Source organism: Ananas comosus, linkage group 10, assembly GCF_001540865.1.
Source record: "Ananas comosus cultivar F153 linkage group 10, ASM154086v1, whole genome shotgun sequence".
NCBI lineage: Eukaryota > Viridiplantae > Streptophyta > Magnoliopsida > Poales > Bromeliaceae > Ananas > Ananas comosus.
Genome location: NC_033630.1, coordinates 3,133,890 through 3,155,361, shown reverse-complemented (window position 1 = coordinate 3,155,361; position 21,472 = coordinate 3,133,890). Strand labels below are relative to the sequence as shown.

Genomic DNA, 21,472 nt, shown 5'->3' with positions numbered 1-21,472 from the left:
GTAGTAGGGTGTAATAAGGCCCTAAACTAAAATGAAAGATTTATACCCAAATAGTGCTTGAAATGTAAAGGACATGCACCTCAGAGAATTTGGGGTTACAAACAGGGGAGCCAAAAAAAAAAGAACAGTCCAAGGATTCTTTAAGCATAAAACATGAGAGGCCGTTTGATAATTATACAATACAACTACATACTGATTCTGCAATAATATACAGTAGTGATAGTCCAATACCTAATAAAGGTCATCTTCGGAAGTCGTCACATAACTTCATAGAACAAGGTATTCAAGACTACCAAAAACTACAGGGTGAAAGAGGCCACAAAGCTAGGTAATCAAGCTCTATTCCACTTCACATATCTGGACAACAAAGATTGCAAATTGGATGCAAACAGCGGTTTACTAAACTAAACTTGCCTTTTGATGTTCATTCTCTTGTTCTGTCAATTGACGAGGCTTTCGAGGCTTTCAACCGAGAGTGCCGGCCCTCTAACCTTGCTTCAATTAATTTAGTCTTCAAAGAGGTCTCCTTCATTCCCCTTCGTAATTTTGATGAAGGTTCGGATATTTCAAGATCCAAAGATGCATTATGCAAGGGACTTGACAGGTTACGCAAGTTTCCTGAACCAGTTTCTTTAATAAATTGGCCCCTCCGTAATAAGTGATTGCGAGGCTTCTCCCTCTCACTGTCATCATGTTGGATTTTACAGCATTTGGAGAATTCTAAGTGCTTCTTCAATAAGCTATCGTTTAGATGGTTTACTACATTCATGCCATCCCACTCCATGCTTGACCCCTTACCACCTTTTTGAGAATGACTATTTTCGGATTTACGGGTCGTAACATTGTCAGGACAATCAGCTTCAAATTGCATGCTGCACGAACTTTCACCTTTGGTGTTTTCAGAGTATCTCATTCTTCGCTCCGCAAAGTGACAATTTCTTGTTGAATCTAATTTCTCTGTGCCATGTTTGGAATGTTGGTTTAATTGTTCATGGCTCAAGGCACCCATGTTAAGCTCAAAACAGTGCAAATCACTGGCTACGGAATCATCCTCTTCAGCATCATGAGGCGCGCTCATATTTCCATTTAGATATAAAGACTCGAGAGATTGACGCCGCAAATTACTCCCCCTTTTTCTATCGTTCTTGTGCATGTCGTCACTCTTAGCTTGAAGAAAAGTTTGGATTTCACCACTTAATTTTTCTGTAATTTTGCACATTTCAGCCAAGTCTCCTTTCGATTCTGCAGCTTCCATTCGGTCTCGTGCATCTAGCCATGCTTTGGAAATATCAAGAACCATCCGGTCGAATTTAGGGCTATAATTCGTCTCAGGCCCGTGTTTCAACTCCCTGACTTCCTCTTCATAACATCTAATTCCCTTTGCAAACTCATCGCACAGGTCTTCTAAAAGGCAATTTGCTTCCCTCTCCTTTTCTAGCTCTTTTGTTGCTTTTTGAAAAGCAGCTTTTGCTTCAGATAACTCCTTACCTAGTTTTCTGTGGAGGCTCTCAGACCGCCGCCTCAACCGCCTCTCATCTTCGAGTTCTAATTGCATTGATTGGGCTGCTTCTTCAACCCTTTCTAGCTCTTTGCTTCTTCTAATTTGTTTGTCTTCTGAAACTTGCTTCATTAAAGAATCCACCTGGTGCCGATATCCGTGCTGTTCCCGCATCAGCTCCTGAGTGCAGGCTTGTGTGTGCTGTAACTCTGCCTTCAACGCTTTCACCAGAGATATATCAGATGCGTGCTTTTCTTCCAGGCTCCAAATGCGATTCAATACTTTCAATAATTCTGCAGATGTTTTAAGTCTATACCCGGACTCCACAAGCTTACCCTTAAGATCTATGGAGCTGCTAGGCGTGATTGCTTGGTCGAAAAGAGCTGGCTGCGAATAGTAGAATCATGGGCTTAATGTGTAAATTTAAAGATGCATATGCAACTGTGGAAACAAGTCTGGCATACACACTAGAATCTACAAAAGCAAAAATTAGTAAGACCACTACTAGGTGCTTCCAATTACATATAACTCGGCAGGAAAACAAGTAAAATAAAACATAAACAGTTTAAAATCTGAACTATATTTTTAATTTTAAAAATTGGTAGTGGTTCATTAACTATCAATTACATCTAACGGCATGTTTTCTTGGAAATCCATAATGAAATGTCTAGTTTCAGTAACTAGTGATGATTTCAGTGATACACCCAGAATAACTAATGCATACTTGATACGTCGATACTTGTCTGATATCGAATTCCTGAATCATTTTAAACTGACTATTTCTCAAAATCATAAGACTACAATTTAATGCAAGTCTAAGAACGTGAAGAATTTGCTCGAAAAGAAACAAAAGCAAACATTTACCTCCATTGTGCTACTACAACTTGCTGGAGATAGAGGTTGCAGGGTTAGGCTACTTCTCTCCGGCAGTTTATGATTGTGGATCAAAGAAGCTGCAAGTTCCCTCCTTAAGCCATCAGAATTTTTGGGCTGCAAATTACAAATCAAAGCTCAATTAAAAGAGAAAGCTGATGTATCTAAAACAATTTTCACTTCATCATCAGAAACTGCAGTTAGCAACTGTTAAAATAGGTAAAGACGTCGCTACACATTATAGTACAGGACACATGCCATTAATTTTGCTATCTTTGTGCCGGGCGCGACAAGCACATGGCATGAATAACTCCAAGTGAAAGATGTGACTAGCATGTGACTACTAGACTGGCCAGAAAAAAAAAGTTCAAACGAATATAAAGGCTCAAACCGTTAGATGGTGGACAAACTCCTGCGTACTATATTTTCAGCAATGTTAGCTGTACAACCAAATGTGGGTGTAAATCTTACGCCTTCTCGAACCAAGGGCCGACTTTGTCACACTAGTCTTGTCACACCCTTATTTTCTTAATGCTCAAAACTCAAATAAGTTGTCTAAACCTTGGATGGGTTGAATAATTTACGCCGGACTTTTGGATATACAAATAGCATTTCTCATATATTTTTATTTTTTATCCGATATTTAATAGAAATGACAAGAATAGAAAAGTCAATCAAACATGGCACACAATTAATCACATAAATAGGGGCAATATAAAACATACCCCTCTTAACTTTCAAAATTTTATTGATGACCCTACAAAATCTAAAACATCATGTATACTCCTTCAAGTATATGAATTTATTACAAATGCCCTTACCTAGGTCAAAAGATAATTAAACACTAGTTAACTTGATAAAATGACAATTTTATCCTCAACTATTCCTTCTAGGACAAGATATTAACACAGGTTGTCTTTTAAATTTTTTTTTTTTATTCAGAATATATATATATATTTCGTTTTATAACTTATTTATGATATGTTATTTCCTCATTGTGTGATCTATCACTTTTATTTAATTAATTTTTTCTTTTAAAAAAATTGTTTAATTTATGAAAATTGCTCATCTAATGATAAGTTTTTTAGATTTTTTAGCTTACTGGAGGTAAAAATAAAATTTTAGAAACAATACATCCAATTTGAATGAATTATACACTAATAGGCGCATTTGATAATATCTTTAATGTTCGCAAAAGAGCATTGGTGATAGAGCAATGCTTGCACTACAACCACTTTTCAGTTGTAATCATACACTCTATCTCATTTAAGGGTGCATATTTCTATTCTAGTTTTATCATTTACTGTTAAAACCCAAAAAGTAAAAATTCCTATTCCACTTTTTTTTCTTTATATATTGGTTTTAACCCTGGGATTAAGATTTGTAGGATTGTAGACTTTATATAGGTATGTTTGTTTCATTGAAAGTGGAGAGCGGTGAGGTGACCTTCGACCGTAAATGCCCACTTGTGCTGTTTGATTTACTTCACCTTCACTAGCAACTCAAATTCTCCGTAATAGCATAGTTGACTTCAGCCGGTCCCATGCCAAAATCAATTACCAAATAATAATAATAATAATAATAATAATAATAATATATTAAGGCTTCGTTTGGCATTGAGACCTATCAAACGCTATTAGATAAAATAGAGTTGAGGAAAAAACATATAGGGATATGCTTCTGCGTTCTCCGGCGGGACAGCAGAAAATATATTGTAATCTACTCATCGCGATATGCGGAATGCAATATTACGTACGGAAACAAACATGATATTTTTTCAACGTACTTTCTCACCGCACGTAACGCTGTCTCCCCACAATATCAAACGAAGCCTAACTCATCTTCAGCTTTTACGTTATTCACTTTCTATAAAATAAGAAAAATTTCAGCTCTACAGCTGTACAAACAAACAGCGAAAGAAAAGAAAAGTAACAGTCTACTCCATCCTCAACTTCACCCTTCCGTCGAGATCACTTTCAGCATTTCTCTTGGTGATATTTCAAGCTCGGCATTCAAGAAATTATCCCTAAAATAAAATAAAATTCTCTCTAAAATTTATGCTAAACAACAGCATTTCTCTTGGTGATATTTCAAGCTCGGCACTCAAGTAATTATCCCTAAAATAAAATTCTTTCTAAAATTTATGCTAAACAAGAAAAGCAAACAAAACACTAAAAATAAATAAAATTAAAATAAAAAATAAGAATCTACCGACAAGCAATCTCACCCGATCAATGGGCCGGCTCCTCGGTCTCGCCGCAGAATAAGAAGGCCGCCGCGGCGATGGCGAGGGCTGCAGGTTCTGCATCTCCCAGAAGCTCGCTGCCAGCCTCCGCGCCGACACGGCGCTCCCCCGCACCCTCCTCGGCTTCGCCGCCGGCGAGAGCTCGTCCTCGTCCTCGTCCTCCAATTTCCAGGCGGGCGCCGGCGTGGACAAGCCGCCCTTTTGGCCCACCGCGGTTATTATCGCTTTGCTTATCTTCAAGCCGAATAGCAAATCCTCCTCCTCCTCCTCCTCCTCCTCCTCTTCCGCCTTCTCCTTCTTAGCCCCTTCTTCCATTTTTTTCAGATTAGCTCTGCTTTCTCTCCCTCTTTCTTTCGTTCTTTCTTTCGTTCTTTCTGCTCTCGCCGCTTTTTGCTAGCCCACAACTGAGAGAGAGTTGCTGTGAGAAAGTTTGATAACCTCGGAGAAGGTTATAATGTAATAAATAATAAATAATAAATAAGGGATAATTGCCTAAATACCTCTTAAAATTGGGGAAATATCCCCTCTCATACGTTCCTCCGTTGTTCCAAAATATTTCTATAGTTGCCCATCCGTTAAGTTAACTTGAATTAAACATGAGTTAAATATCTACCACAGTTAAAAAAATTAAAATGTCACTTTTGCCATTAACTTAAGGGCAAATAAGAAATGTTGGTGAAAAGATCAAAAAATAAAATATTTTTGTACCCCTGACTTAAGGGCAAATAAAAAAAGTCAGTGATGGTAGAAGGATATATTTGAAAGAAAAAAATAGTAATTTTATAAAGATAACAGAATTCATTAACAGATTTTAACTATAAGGGTATATTAAAAATAGATTGAAACGTAAAAATGGTATTTTCAATATTAACCTTCTAAGAAGGATAAATCAGAAAGTCGGAAACTTTTCACGGGTATATAAGCAATTGCCCCAATAAATAATATCGGTAATTTCATGTAGATCTCTATAAATATAATGAATTGCAAATATCTCCCCATAAAGTTTAATTTTTTAGAAAAAATTAGTTAACCATGAATAAAATACTTAACTTTAATTAGTTAATAAGGTGAATTAATTAATAGTTGAGATTTTTGAAGGGACATATCTGTGATGGCAAAAAGGTTATTTTATTTATAAAATAAACAGTATTTTAACAGAAAAAAATCAGAGAGATATATTTGAAAATATTAAAATTTTTGTAGAAATAATATATAAAAATTAAACTTTACAAAAATATATTTACAATTTATTATGTTTTTAGGGACTTTTATGAAATTAACTCTAAATAATAAATGGTGGTAAACCATGTAGGTAGAAGGGTGTGGAGAGTCGGTATAACCCATAAATTATAGGTCTACTATGCTTTAAAAATCGAATTGATTTTATTCCTGATTTTTTAGTTGAAATATTAATATGTACCTGTCAATCTACAGGTCGGCTGATAGGATATCGGCCGATATGGGAGTAAAGATTATTTAGTCTAATCTAAGATCAAATTAAGTAGATATAAATATATAAATTTTATTTTTTATAAAATTAATTTATATTAATGGAAAATAAAATTATTTAAATTTGTTTTAAGCAGTTGGATTTTAATATAATTTGATCAAAAAAAATCTTACCGATTTGATTAAAACCAACCAATTTATTTATTCGATTGTCAAGCGGCAGTTCGAACGTTCAAATGATTTTTTAAGACTTATCCTGTTCAAAAAGTTGAATCAAACCATATTATCGATTGAGTCACAGTCATATCAGTCAAATCTATTTTTAAATTATTATTTTATGGATTTAAATTTGGTTTTCTATTGCCCATGATAAGCAATTTTCTGCACAGAGGATTAATTCTACGGCGCATTTAATTTATTTGTTTACGTAAAGCTCTCAATGATCCTGGCACTTTTTAATTTTTATTTTTTACAATTAATAATTATAACTAAATGAGGTAATCTTAAATATTTATCAAATCTAATAGAGTTCTTAAATTCAATAAAATTTTAACTGAGCAATTTAGAATAAATTTAAATAGATAAAATTAAATGCTAAAAGAATGTTAATATGATTTAAAAAAATATTGAGAGGCCTGTTTTAAACTGGTCCTTAGTAGAAAGGTCTCCACACATTTTTGAGCAATAAAATATTTTTATAGAGAATTAAGAAGATGGAATGAATATGATATGATGTGGGTGGGTAAAGAAGGAGGGCAAAAATTTCATGGGCATCGTTGTTTGGGGACGATGCGAATGGGCGCCGCACCCATCCAGGCCCTCCTTTCCTCTCCATCAGCTTCTTTGTCTCTCTCTAAAAATTGGGGCCCACATTTTTTTTTTTCTTTTTCCTCGTAGGAGAGGGCGACGCACGCGCCCATCCGCATCATCCCCAAACTTTTAGTTTAGGGACGATGCTCATAAAATTTTTGCCCGAAGAAGAAGCAGCCTATGAAATTTTGTGTGCCCACCGAGTTGTCTTATAACGCATTGAATGCCAAGGACACTCTTTGATGGGGAAATAATCTCCAAAAAAAAACAAAAGAGGGACCATTTTCAAATGCAGACAAATTTATGTGCCGTTCACATGATTTTTAATTTAAAATTCATTTCATTGGTATGATAACGGGCGTGAACCGTCTCACTTTAAAAACTGTCCAACAAAATTTCTCAGCCAATAAACTTTAATACTTGAATAGCAGAATTGGGGAACAAGGGATTGTGACCACCTCGACCTGTTTTTCACGTCGACCCTGTTTTTACTTTTACTTTGAACTACATTTATATTTCAATATAATATTTAATAATTTAAAATAGTTAAAGTATAATTTTTTTATATAAATATTTTACTTTTCTTTACTGACTTTTAAAAATTTTTATATTTGATCCTTCCAAAATTTTATAAATACTTTTTAAAAATTATGGCGTTAACAACGAGGACAAAATGATCAAACTGCTCTTACTTGTTCTTAAAAAATAATTAATATATTTTTCTATTGTTAAAATATTTTAATGTATCGAATCATAAATTATAAAAAATGAATGAACTATTGACAGAATCTTGATGGCGGGGGACTAAGTGCATCGACTTAAAATTCTACTAGGGCAAAATACAGGGTAAAGAGATCGAGTTTAGTAAAGAAATTTGTTGGCAAACTCATAACTAAAGAAAATGTTTCTTTTACACTCCAATGGACGTGTACAAAATACACCCCACTGATCCAAGAATGGAGTGTTATCCACTAATCACATCACCCCATCTTTGAATGGATAGGTTGTATATTCTACATCCCCAATAAAGTGTATAACCAGTATTGCTCAATAACTAATAGTAGAGTTATATACTTTATAACAACAAAATATAGTATGGCCAAAGGATCATGTAAAGATGTTCATATTATATGCACAAATGATATGAACATCCACTCATCCAAGAATGAAGTGTTGTTCGCTAATCACATCACCCTATCTTCGAATGGATGGAATACATTTCCTACACTCCCAGACAAGTGTGCCACCAGCATTACTCAATAACTAATAATAGAGTTATTATAACAACAAAATATAGTACGAGGGCCAAGGGACCATGTACTGATGTTCATATTACATGCATATATATATATATATATATATCCGGAACTGATGCAGTTGAGAATCCAAAGGTTCCTTGTGCTCTTAATTTGCACTGTGCATGCGTAGGCACATGTAGTTGCATTCACGCAAGCAGGACACAGACACACTTCATTTCAATCAACTCGAATGGAGCAGAGAAGACACTAGGGCCGTTTGGTTTGATATAGTTATACAAATAGTATAGTTAAAAATACATACAGTTATAAATATTACAGTTGTAATTATATCTAATCTATTTGGTTTTATACAGGTGCATCTGCTACAGTTATATATTTTTCTGCTTGGTAGTCTGCAGTTGAGATTTGTATTTATAAATTCTGTTAATTTTTAGATAGAAATGTGAGATTACCTCCTGTAAACATAACGTAATTATATTTTAAATTTTTATATCTATATATAATTTATATATTATAAAATTATATATGAATTTAATAAATTTTAAATGTAAATATATTATAGATTTGGTCAAAGCAAATTAAAACATTATTAAACTAGCAGACTGAAAAAAAAGTATATGAAAAAAATTTATTGACCCCAGCAGACATTATTAAATTTTAACAGATTTCATGAATAGGTATTCTTGGAAAAAATAAAAAAAGAAGCGTATAAAAAAATCACATTTTATTATTTTTTTAATGGGTGAGTTGACTCCGGCCCAACTGCTGTAGTTGGGCCTTCTCATACAGATGCAACTGCAGCAGTTGAGCCTAACTACACCAAACCAAACAAAAATTTAATAGATGCATGCATTTTCAATTGTAGTGCAGTTGAAGATACATGCAACAAAATAGCTCCTAAGTTACAGGTTGCAGGTGCGAACTAACTATTCTAAAATTATGTGCCGATAGAAAGTACAAATCTATAACACTTAATAGCACAATCACGACGTTTGCATATTTTGACATGGCTCAATCAATCTAAATGTTAAGTCTGATTCACAGTTATATTTATTATAGACTGCAACCCTTTTTAATTTATTGCACTCACCCAACTCAACTTATTAGTTTTCTTAACTTATTATCATCATGTGAAAAGTTTGACTTATTTAACTAATAGTAAATAGCCAATAAAATTTAGTTTTGTGAAAGAGTAGAGTTTCTCATTTTAATTTTACTATCTACTCTTTAAATAGTTTTGCTTTGTTGTACTAAAAGTAATTATTTATACCTAGTGCATCCAGATATTTGTACATTATTTTTTTTAATGTGTATTATATTATTAATTCAATAGCTTAATTCTTAATTAAAAAAATTACAACTTATTCGATGGTAGATATCAAATAATCCGATGAAATAAATAAATGATCAATAAAAGACAGTTTACTGATGTACAAATGTATCGGGTGCACACTTTTTTTTCAGAACTAACAAATAACTAAAATTAAATAAAATAGAGTATTAGATTGTAAAATCAAAATATTTAAAATTTGGATAGTTGCATATATTTTTACCATCTAGTTTTTAGTTTAACCTCCCTAATGTGACAACAGCATACTAACACTAGATTCAATCAGATCAGATTAGATCGGAAAAATTGAATCCAGTAGAAAATTAATATAGAGAATTTCTGAAATATTACAAATCCTGAAACAAACAAAAAATTTAGCGATGCTCGACACGGTATGTGATATGCACAAATATGATCATTGCTTTAATTCTTCACTTAGGAAGTAATTAACAGTGTGTATCAATACCTCAAATAAGACATTAACAGGAATGAAAATCACCTTTTGACATTTCAGTTATACAAAGAAATATATGCACATAAACAAGTTTCCACTTTGTATTAATTCCACTGTAATTAGGATGATGTTTACTTTCCTAAAAATATTATGTTATAGCTTGTAACTAGTCCAGGTTAACAAAAGATGATTGTGGATATTCATTACATAATATCGTCAACTGTATGTGCAAAACTGGAGAATCTGATACTGTGTGTTAATTACCTAAGAAGTGTTGATCACAAGAATGAAGACGATAGTGTTGCGATTACCGACCAATTCCCGGTACGTATTATGACTACAATCTCAAACACAAAAGCAAAAGAGGAATCATGAAATCATGTTTCAGCTGCTAAGTTTGCCGGCCCTTTGTTACATTTATCAGGTCTGCATTATCTTACAATGAAACTTAGAATTCGACAGCGCTGACATTTTCGACAGAGAGCAGTCAAAGTAAAGGAATCAGAAGTTTTAAGTGATTGACGCTTACAGTAGATTACAGTGTCAGCAACAATTTGATTACTTCTTAAGCGCATTGCGAAATTTTCACATTCAATTACTTCCAAAGCATATTGTTCAGGTTGGTTTCACGGGAATTGCATTTAATTTTTTAACCGCTTTTGATGCAAGTAATTTAGCGATCATCCCTCGTATTAAAACTTTTCTGAAGCGAGCTTTAGTTGGGGTTCTGTTTACGAATGTAGCTATTAAAAAGATATATAAATTTCTTCGCTAGGATAAATTGGGTATGTCCCCTGTTACTATCTTACATGAGGAACTAGTTGAACATCTTCCTTTGTTTTGCGATTTCTCTCGAGCAGTTTAAATGGCTTTTTCTGTTTGTCATAAACTTAAAACCACATATTTCTGCTTCTTTGTTTTATTGGATTCTGATGATATTTCTGTGGTCTTTATCATTTTAAAATCATTTTTCATGTTTTCACTTGTGTGAAATATCTCCCATTGTGTGGAGCAACATGAAATTTACAGAGTGTGTGCAGCAACACAAACTAACCTTTCACACACTCTGCATGCTGTAAAATTTGGGGTCTCCCAAATGTGACAAATATTCAAAGCAGTGGGGGACAATACAAGACAAAAAAAAAAAAATCTAACACAAGATGACAAATCATGCAGGAAAAATTAAACAAATAGTTAATCCACATGTATGTAAATAAATCCAAAGGTAAAATACAATTTGAGGAATCACATTTTGGTCCCAATATTTCTATTTAATAGTTAATAGATTAATTTCCGAACTTACCTAACTTATTACTGAGTTATGACTAATGTTAACATGAAAAGGAACAAAGCAGCTTTAAGGCTCAAAAATGTAGTAATCTAGCAGAAACAAGCTTCGCTTAAAAGCTGTTACCAATGCAAAATAAACAAATAAATAAATAAATAAAACTCTTTTTGAGGTCAAGGATACACACACCCCTCCCTATGGCCATAAGATAGATAATGGCCTGATCTGAGGCTCAAGCTGACACCTCCTGCCCCACTACAGCAACAGAAGCACAGTTCTTAAGCAGGTCTTTTTTTTTGCATACACATCCCTTGAATATATGTGAAATTGCACAAATACTCTGCAAGAATAGTTTCACAGTCGCGCACATGCCTCCTCAGTTTTCAGGGAATAAGCATGCAAATACCAACATATTTGAGGGGTACATATGCAAAAGATCCATACTCAAAAAAAGCCACTGAGTGCTGCTGAGCTGATGCTGATAAGTCATTTTTCCTAATAAGAGTAAAGCATCCCTAATAAGAGTAAAGCATGATCCCCATACCATTACTGCGAAAAGGTCCCTCCCATCAAACGAAAGGACCTTTGAGGCCTTTCTTGTAACATAGAGTAATCTTATAATCTCTTCCAATTTATCTATCATTACATGTCTAAACCTTTCTAAATGTTCGATAGCTTCGTGAAACAAATAAATGGAAGTAAACAAACAGCGCCAGGAGACGAATAAATGCAAGAACAACTAAGATTTTGACCTCACATAACTTCTGTGCACATAAGAGGACAGGACAAGTAAAATGTAATAAGACTTGTCGCATACCGCAGGTTAAATAGTTTGGAAAGCCTGAACGACAAACGGATTTAAGCCGTGATCCAGGTCCAGTCATGTGATCATCTGTATTATTCTCTTTGTCGTATACGTTTCGATCCAAAATTATCACAATTTGATGAAATCAGCAAACATACAAACAAAGATACGAACAAGAAGCACTGTTCACATTTGTTCAGCGAGCGAAAAAATTGACCGAGTCAATAACATAAGCAAGCTGCAAAAAAAATTATATATATATGCATAACTTAATTGTCATCATGAAGATTCGAGAAACAAAATCAAGATAATACGAAGCACCTTGCTAAAGGCATTACAAGAAGCAAAAGGAAAAGCATAATGAGATGAAGGATTGTTGAAGTTGCCTCTAAAAGACAAAGAAGAAACATAGCTAAATGCAATTAAGAAAGGAACAACATGAAGAGTTTAATGCACCATCACATATATGAACAGTTAGAACTTAGATCTATAATTCAAGAAAAGAAAAGAAAAGAAAAGAAAATTGTATGTGGTAGCACAAAAATGATATTCTCTATGAAATGTAACATTTCTTTCTTTTTTTGCATTCGCAAGATCCACATATTGTTCTTACTGTGGCTCCAAAAAGGAAAGCAAACTCTGCGATTTCCAATAAACCAAATTCAAAGCAATGAAACAACATCAAACTTAGGGGGCGATCTCGAGCCTCGGTTCGAAGCAGAAGCCAGTGAATAGCTGCAGGGGGAATCTCTTCGTCACGGGGCTTCTGACTGACCACTTCCACAGTTTCTGACTCAAATCAAAAGTAAGCAAAGCCGGTGATCCGTAGCTCTGTATGAAGATCAGATCATCTGAGCCACTACTCGCAAAAACATCGTCAAACTCCCCAAAACCTTGAAAGAACTTATGCGGCATTTTAGCAATTTCATGCCACTCCTTCTTATCAAGCTCCCAAATGCCTATCCCCTTGATAATCCCCAGCCGATCGTGCCGCCCGATCCCACCAACCAAAACCAGCTTGTCTCTGACGTTCATCAGCCTACCGCAAGTGAGAGAACACGGAACTGGAATCGCCAATTGCATCAAAGAAGTATGAGAAGTTCTGATTGAGAGATCATACATAATCAAACAATGACGGGGCTCGATGTTTCCCAAGACACCGATGGAGTAAATAAGATAGTATAAAATGCCGTCACAAATAACACACTCGTCACCTCCTCTCCACCCGACTAAAGTTTCACTGATCGAAGTGACCCACAAACAACTCTCAGATTCGTAAATATGAATCGAAAAGTCCCACTGGTAGTATTCCTCCAGTACCTGCTTACACTTTGCCACTGCAACAGTGTATGAATGCGACTTCTTTTTCGCCGATATAGCTAATGCGCTATAATCAGGCGATTTTCCTCCCGGAGCTTCCGGAAGCCTCTTCGAATCCCGAGTTATAGGATTGCAGACAAAAATGCGGCTCCTGTTCTCACTATCCATTAAACTAACCAATCCGCTAGACGAAGAAGTAGACCAGTTGCTCTTCTCAATGCATGGGAAATTGAAGTCATACCACTTCCGAAGGATCGGATCGTAAGCGAAGCCATCGACGGATTCGTCGCTACACGTGAACATGAAATACCACGGCTTCTGCGGCGAGATGTCGCACCACGTGTAACGATGCGAGCGGACTGCCTTGTACCATCTCTTGCAGACGGAGCCCGACCGGATGATGCTCACGATCGGTAAGAAGGAAAGAACTTTTTCTAGGAGGTCGTCCGGCAAAATGGTGTCCAAGGATATTAGTGTGGCTTCATCTTGGTCGTAAGCGTCTTCCGAAATAATTTTCTGATCTTTGGCCTCACATTCAATGTAGGAACAAGGATATGATTCCCATTCCTCGCTCTCCATTACCGCGAAAGAAAATAACCTGACAGACACAAAATGAATCAAAAAAGCGGCAAATCAGATGGAACAGAAACTACAAGAATTTTGACACAATCACTGTTAATGTTGAATAGCATAGTAAGAAAGGAGTTATGCAATTACAATTTTAGTACATCAGATAACAAAAAAAGTAGCATAATTCAAAGGAAAAAATCATTTGTATAAGCCAGTGAAAAACATAGATATATTATGAAAGATTCAGGGAGGATCCATACTGAAACATTTACAGGATTAAAGTCTCTTTAGAAACAGAAATATGCCAAAATCACATCATTATGCAACTAAAAAATTTTAACAATAGAGCAAACCATTCATTTGATCAAAAAATTTAGACACCTAAGGCAGGGATTGGGATGTGCCAATAAATTACAAGTAAACCAACCAAATAGAATAGAATAAAATAGAACTCATATAATCGCCATGTATTGTCCCAATGCTGATCTAACTATTTATAAATGAATATAGGGAAACAGAATACATACAATGATCATAAAAAGAGAGATGGGTTTTTCCCCTGTACCTTGATAAGTATATAAAGAAAGAAGAGGCACCAAGTTTTTCTTCTTCTTTTTTTTTTTTTCTTTTTTTCTGTTTTCCCTGATCTGAGATCCTTCTTTCCCTTTGTGTCAAGAACTGGGTTCTCCTGTATCCATGAGAAAAAAGAATTAAAAGAAAAAAGAAAAAAAACCCAGATTCAGCACAAAAATGTTGAAATGAGGGTGGGTAACATGAAACAGAGGAGATCCCAGAACCCAAAATAAATAAATAAATAAACAAATAAATAAATACCCATGCCTTCAATTTTGGAGCAATAGAGAAAAACCCATATTGCAGTTTCTTTGTTTGGGACCAATTATGGGAGGAGGAAGAGAAAATCCAAAGGGAGTTACCCTTTTTAGGGGTTTCTTTTTCCCCTATAAAGAAGAAGAGGAGAGGAGAGTATGGAGGATAAAGAAGAGTTATAATGGTGGTTGTGGTTGTTTTTTAAGCCATGGTTGTGTGTGTGTGTGTGTGTGTGTGTGTGTGTGTGTACATGTATGTGTACTATTTATACCTGCTCTATCTTTGAAACCTAAGCTTGTTTGGGCTCATTTCAGGAAATGAGTCCCCCACCCTTTTAGCTTTTCCCCCCTTCATGTCCTTTATCTTATTGTTTTCCCCCATCATATCCAACATTTAATGCTCTCTCTCTCTCTCTCTCTCTCTCTCTCTCTCTCTCTTTGTTTTCTCTTGATAACATTTCCAAGAGGTAATGTGTTCAATGGGTTTGTTTCCTTATGATCCACTTATGTCCTAGTATTGTAGAAGGGGAAAGGAGAGGAGGGGAGGGGAATTTAGTGGGGCATGGGAGTTGGTTGGATTGGGTTCCTTTTATGATTGGTGCAGGGCACAAATGGGGCCTCTTTTACCTAACCAATGGCCACAACATTGCCTATTGCCTTGGCCATGCCTCAATTAGATGGTTCATATTTGATCCTGGTCCCATGGCATATGGCTCATCTCTAGGCGAGAGAGAGAGAGAGAGAGAGAGAGAGAGAGAGAGAGAGAGAAGCATGCTCCAAAGAGATTTTCATGTGATCTTTCTTTGTTTTAATGGATGATTGAGAGAGAGAGAGAGAGAGGAAAGTGGTAGGACAAGAAATAAGATCATGTTTGGTTCTTCCATAAAATTTAATGTTATTGGGTGAACAACATAGGAGTACACTATTAAAAGAAGTATTTTGAGACTTTATTTGAGATTCAGAAAATTATATCACATGCGATAAAAAAGTACAATTCGATTTTTTTTTTAATTTTCGTACGTAATATTTTATTACGCATATCATCATAAGTCTAATTATGATATTATTTTTAATATTTCATCATATATAAAAGACGCGCATTTCTATATATTTTTGACTCAATTTTATTTTATATGCTATCAGATGGACCTTAATATCAAACGGACCCCTACGCAGCTTTTCTTTGGAGTTAGTTGGTGTTAGGAAAGATCGTATTCTTACTTCACCTTCTTACGGCAAAATAAATAAAAAAAAAAAAAAACTCTCTGATTTATCAGTAGTACTATATTAAGGACAACTATAATTGAGAATAGAAGCGGAAATATGCTTAAGATTGGGACAGAGTGGGGTTATGTACTTGGGTGGACTACAGTGGCTTAAAGTGGAAATGAATGTGGTCATGCTCAGAAATGCATCCCCTCCCCTCTCTCATTGCTTATCATTGTTCACCAGCACATGTTCATAAGTGTGTGTTTTTTCCTTTGTTGCTATCCACACCATCGCATGCTTGCTCATATCACCCCAAACATGTTTTAATAAGCCACAAGACATAAACGAAGCGGGTAGCATGCTAACTATTTCTTATTTAGAAATACCGATTGGCCCTAGAGCAAGTGACAAAGGACTTGATGATTGGTATCCGATACCCAAGTTCGAATCCTAGTTAATTCACATTTCTAGCTAAGTTTATTTCTAAATGAAATAAACGAAGCGGGTAGCATGCTATCTATCTCTCTCTCAAAAAAAAAAAGTATTAACTAGTAACATGGCATGTGCCATGGCACACCCTGCAGTCTACCCGTACATACAATTTTGGCTTTTATAGGGTTTCTTTAATACCATATAGAAGTAAATTTTCTTGACATTTGCCATTATTTATTCTAAAATCAACTATCAGAAAAAGTAAATGGCAATTTTGTAGTAGTGCTAAGGATGCGACATACTCATTTANTTTTTTTTTTTTTTTTTCAACCTGGCCCACGCGACGTGCAGACCCGCCACAAATACAAAGTTCCTCTGTCCACTCGGACAGAGTCTCCTTTGTATTTGCACGGCGTACCAACGATACAACAGGATCACAACCACAACCTACATTTACCAAACAACAACCAAAGCATGATATGTATTTCCATACAGCTAACAATCCTTAGAATGATGCATGCCTCTAAGCACTCCTTAGGCGCTGGATGATGCAATGCACAATACAACAAACATTCTACTTAAAAGTGCTCCCCACACGAAAACTTTTGTTTTTAAACTCTAATTCATTCATTCATAAAAACCGTTCGAAAACCTTTTTAAAACTGTTTCCCACACAGAAACTCTATTTTTGAAAACCGACTACCTCGAGGGGTAGAAAACCACGATGCATCACTACAAGAAAACCAAATCTCCACAGAACCAAAACCACAGATCGAAAACTCAAATCTCATGTATAAAAGAAACCAACACCACAGTTCACATACATTCAAGCATACATAAGATCAACTAACTGAACCATTATTAAGAAAACTACTAAGTGCGGAAAAGAGATAACCAGGGTGACGGTCGCTATACCAGACTAGCTAGATCGTCCTCTCGTCGAGCCCAAAATCCAACTCCTCGTCTCTGTCACCTGGGGGGGGAAATGGGGGGTGAGAAACCGCAACCATGGTTTTCTCAGTGGGTACGACAGAGCCACGAAGGCAAGTCGTAATCACCGAAAACCAAAGGAGATAGATAACCAAATATATATCTGTAAGCTGATATGAAATAGAACTACAGTAGCTACAACAGATAAATAGGAAGCAATAAATAAACCTGCTACTGTATAGAAAATAATGCAAAGAATGCCTCAATGTACTGAACCAGAAACTGTACCCAATCTGTGCCTGCTGTATCGGTCCGCAGACCTCAAGCGCTGCCTGTCACTAACTGCACCGACCTGATCCATCCGCCCCGCAGGACGACCTATCTGGATAAGTACACCTCCGATCGGTGGCCAAACCGATCTGGTGTCATGAATACCCCCAAGTGCCGTGACTAAGTCATGCTGGTATGCTCAAACAAAAACAAACCCGGTTAAAGCCGGTGCCTAGGCCGAAGCCAACAACGAGGGCGTACAATGCCAAACTGAAATAGAAGCTAGGGCGTACAACGCCGAACCTCGATCAACCAGATCGAAACACACGACCAGAGAGTCAATGTGTTGCCTGGACCCAAGGTCCACAGAGATACTGAAATACAAATGCAACTTGCTCTACATGTCTATCATTCACTAACCAATGCAGTCAACGAAATACGATAACCAAACGATAACCAAACAACTGACATGTAGAGCTAATATACTGGAATAGAAAAACAGGAGAAGGAGGTGAAACGCTCTCACCGACAACCAGCTCGAAGCACCCACCTGTCACTGTCGCGTCGGAACACTGGGTACGCACAGAGTCTACCGGACCTAAGAAGATCCACTAAGTCAGTTTCCAAACCACTAACCCAAAGCACGAGACTCACAAATCCCCACACAAGATCCCCGAATCGGTTTCCCAAAACCGATCCCCGCAACTCACCGGAAGTCCCGAAAATCACACCGGAACGCCGTCGGGGCCCACTGAGTGCCCCGAAACTCACCGACTCGTGCCACGAGTCACCCGCTGCCCCAAAGCACTCCAATTTGGATGCCTTGGCAGCGAACACAAGGTCACACAACAATACGATCATCGCCGGATAATCGTACGAATCCGGGTTCCCGGAAGTGTCTAATTCGACACCGGAACCCTCCGTCGCTCACCTATCATCATCGAACCCACAAAATGACGATGGTGACCAGCCAACAAGGCTCAGCGACAAAACACGAAGCAACCAAACACCGTCGAAAAGAATCCGAACCGAAACCGCGTTCTTTCGGCGAATTTCGCCAAAAAATGCGCCGAAATCGACCTACCGATTTCCGCGAAAGCTAACAGACCATGGACAATCAGTCCAGCGGTCATTACAAACTCCCACACACTGCCCACGGTAGCCACGCAAAGCACAATTGCATAAAAGACCCTCTAATTACATAAAATATCATCATTTTATGTAATTTGAGCGATCAAGCGGCTCGTTCACGCAAACCGAGGACTTTCGAAGTCCGCAGAGACACGTACTGACAGGTCTCAACGTACCGGAGTCCGTGCTCACGATCCGGAGCACAGTGGCTCGCTGTGGGAAGCGCGGGAGCAACCCGAAGGTTCAGCGAATAGCGCGCAGTCAGGGAAGATCGCGCCGAACAGAACTAACCGGACACTTCTGATCCACGGGAAGGTGAGCATTGTGATCAGCACTGACCAACAATCACCGTGCTCACCTCCGGAGGCGTCAGGACAGCCTCGGATCGCCGGATACGCGTGCGCAAGCCCAAAACAGCAGCCAAAAAGGCTGAAACGGAGCGACATCGCCAAAACAGCGGAACGGAGTCTCCCCGACAGAAACTAAGGTGAGCACGATGATCAGCAACTTGCCAGGATCATCGTGCTCCCTTCCGTAGAGATCGAGGAAGCTCGGGAAGCCCAGAACAAGGAACCCACTCAAATAAGCCCTATTTCGGGCTTGGCCGGAGCAACCTTGCTCCGGCCGGCCTTCGGCGGCACGGCGGCGCGCGCGGGGCCCTGAGTCGGGTGAGGGGGAGGTGAGGAACACGGTGCTCACCTCAGACGGCGGCGAGGAGCGGCGGCGGCGGCGGCGGAGCAAGTTGAGCCCGCACGAGATCGGGCTCGGGTTCCAGGAGTTGCTGCGGCCACGGCGGCGGCCGGGGAGCTCCGGGACGGCGGAGGCGGGCTGCAGGAGGTCGGGGGAGGGCGGCACAGGTGGCTCAGGACGGCGGCGGCGCGAGGAAGGGGCCGCACACAGCTCTCGGCCTGGGCTCGGGCTGGGCGGCTGCAGCCGGCCGAGGCGGCGGCGGCGGCGCACTGGGGCGGCGGCGACCGGCGGGAAGTGGTCCCCGGGCTCCGAGGACGTCGGCGGGAGAGATTCCAGGCGGCGGCGGCGCGCTGGCAGCAGCTGCAACCCAGCTCGGCTTGAGCTCGGCCTGGGCTGCTGCAGGCGGCTAGAGCGGCTGCGGCGGCGCAGGCGACGGCGGCGGTCGGCGGTGATGATCGCCGGAGCACGGGGCGACACCGAGGGAGGGTCCGAAGGTGGCGGCAGTCTCGGGTCTCCTCACAACCCGAGAGGAGAGAGGGAGAGAGAAAGAGAGGGAGAGAGAGAGAAGTGGTGGCTGCGGCGGCGGTTGGCCAGCCGGGGCTCAGTCGGCGGCGGCCTGGGCGCGCGCAGCAGGTGCAGGGAAGAGGTAGGAGGCGGCTAGGGGGCTAGGGCAAGGCTAGGGTTAGGGTTGAGTGGCTCCAAACCCTAAAGAGACTATAAAAGTAAGGTGCAACATGCAAAAAGGTCCCCCAAACATCGGAATTTCAATCCGAGTCCCTCACCGTACGACTAAAACGCATGAACGCCCCTCCACGTGCGATCCCACGCCAAACGGTACATAAAATATCGCGACTTTTGCGAAAATACCGTTTTGCTAACACCGACCTCTCCTCGATCAACGCACGATCTCCGCAGATCCGTCCGTCAGATTTGCGAACGGATTGCACCAGTACGATCAGCACGACGGAGACAACAAAGCTGCGATTTCGTTTCGTCTCGATCGACCACGGATTCACGACAAAATCCAACCTTTCGTTCCGATCGAAAGAAACACGCAAAAATACATATAAAACATGTATTTTTGGATTTTCTCGAAATCCGTGCGTCAAACTCAAAATTCGTCAGCGTCATTAGTTCCAGAATAGCTGAACCGGTCGAAACGAGCTATTGGACTGCTATGAACAGAGTCCGGTACGAGCCAGAAGCCAACTTCCCACCGTGGCTTCTCCGGAAAATCGAGTTACTATTCACTTTAAGTGAAACTTGGAAATCGCGTAGAATTTCCGTTTTAACTCGTTTTCGCCCAAAACTTGACGAGTGCTTTTGTAATTAAATTACACACAAAAACATCGTCAAATGAGAGTTTAGCTACACTGCAAAAATCTCAGTCCTTACAGGGCTTCTAATCTCATATAATTTCTACATAGATATATATTACCAAAAATTCTATAGATATGTGAATTGCAAACTATCGGTCACACGACGGTGCAGATGCATACTCCTTTGGATGAAATATATATTAAGTTCAAGAAAACAAATAGAACAGTAGTATAATAAAGGAGGCCTTGGTACATTATATATCTAGAAATGACTCAACAACAATCAAACACACGGAAACAAACATAGACACCGACAAGGGTTTCATGGGGAAAGGCTCAAATGATCGGAACAAACTAACTCATTAAACAATAACCTTCTATCGATAATTTTGACTAATTACTGACGCATCAACCTTTGTATAGAAATATGGAAAAGTACTTAAGAGCATAGAAACTTACGCAGTTAAATAAGATTTTCATAGGATCTATGAATAAGTATTTAAAAAGCATGCTTGAAAAGAAGTGTGTATATATATATGTATATGTATATGTATATGTATATGTATATATATAGAGTAGGGCTACTATACTATTATGAGTAGTGGGCCCTTAGTACTCATAAGTTGTTTTCGATGGTGGAACTTGCAAATCGACGATCCACTCTATTAAATATGATCTAGAGTATTTGAAACTTCTAGAAAATAAATTTCGTAATTTTTTCGAAATCATAATAAAGTCCATCAAGCGGGCATAAAATGAACAG

At 38.3% G+C, this 21,472-nt stretch overlaps 2 protein-coding genes across 4 annotated transcripts; both read right to left on the bottom strand.

The window, feature by feature from the left end:
- Window positions 114–5,056, bottom strand: LOC109716835 (uncharacterized protein At5g41620-like). Its single transcript, XM_020242432.1, has 3 exons — window positions 4,599–5,056; window positions 2,363–2,488; window positions 114–1,885 (listed from the first exon to the last, which is right to left on the bottom strand). Exons 1-3 carry the CDS (start codon window positions 4,929–4,931, stop codon window positions 425–427), a joined length of 1,920 nt encoding a protein of 639 aa, XP_020098021.1. The 5' UTR covers window positions 4,932–5,056; the 3' UTR covers window positions 114–424.
- On the bottom strand, window positions 12,451–15,057 carry LOC109716067 (F-box/kelch-repeat protein At3g61590-like). Of its 3 annotated transcripts, none has more exons than XM_020241357.1 (3): window positions 15,001–15,057; window positions 14,467–14,589; window positions 12,451–13,929 (listed from the first exon to the last, which is right to left on the bottom strand). In XM_020241357.1, exon 3 carries the CDS (start codon window positions 13,908–13,910, stop codon window positions 12,699–12,701), a length of 1,212 nt encoding a protein of 403 aa, XP_020096946.1. In that variant the 5' UTR covers window positions 13,911–13,929; window positions 14,467–14,589; window positions 15,001–15,057; the 3' UTR covers window positions 12,451–12,698. The 3 variants fall into 3 exon arrangements, with proteins under 3 accessions (XP_020096946.1, XP_020096945.1, XP_020096943.1); XM_020241356.1 differs by having other exon boundaries at window positions 14,467–14,860; window positions 15,001–15,056; XM_020241354.1 differs by lacking the exon at window positions 15,001–15,057 and adding an exon at window positions 14,736–14,973.

Coding starts and splice junctions, on each gene's coding strand:
- LOC109716835 (XM_020242432.1), bottom strand. CDS start 4,931: ATGGAAGAAGGGGCTAAGAAGGAGAAGGCGGAAGAGGAGGAGGAGGAG. Junction 2,489..4,598: donor GGAGCCGGCCCATTGATCGG/GTGAGATTGCTT, acceptor TGTAATTTGCAG/CCCAAAAATTCTGATGGCTT. Junction 1,886..2,362: donor GTTGTAGTAGCACAATGGAG/GTAAATGTTTGC, acceptor TACTATTCGCAG/CCAGCTCTTTTCGACCAAGC.
- LOC109716067 (XM_020241357.1), bottom strand. CDS start 13,910: ATGGAGAGCGAGGAATGGGAATCATATCCTTGTTCCTACATTGAATGT.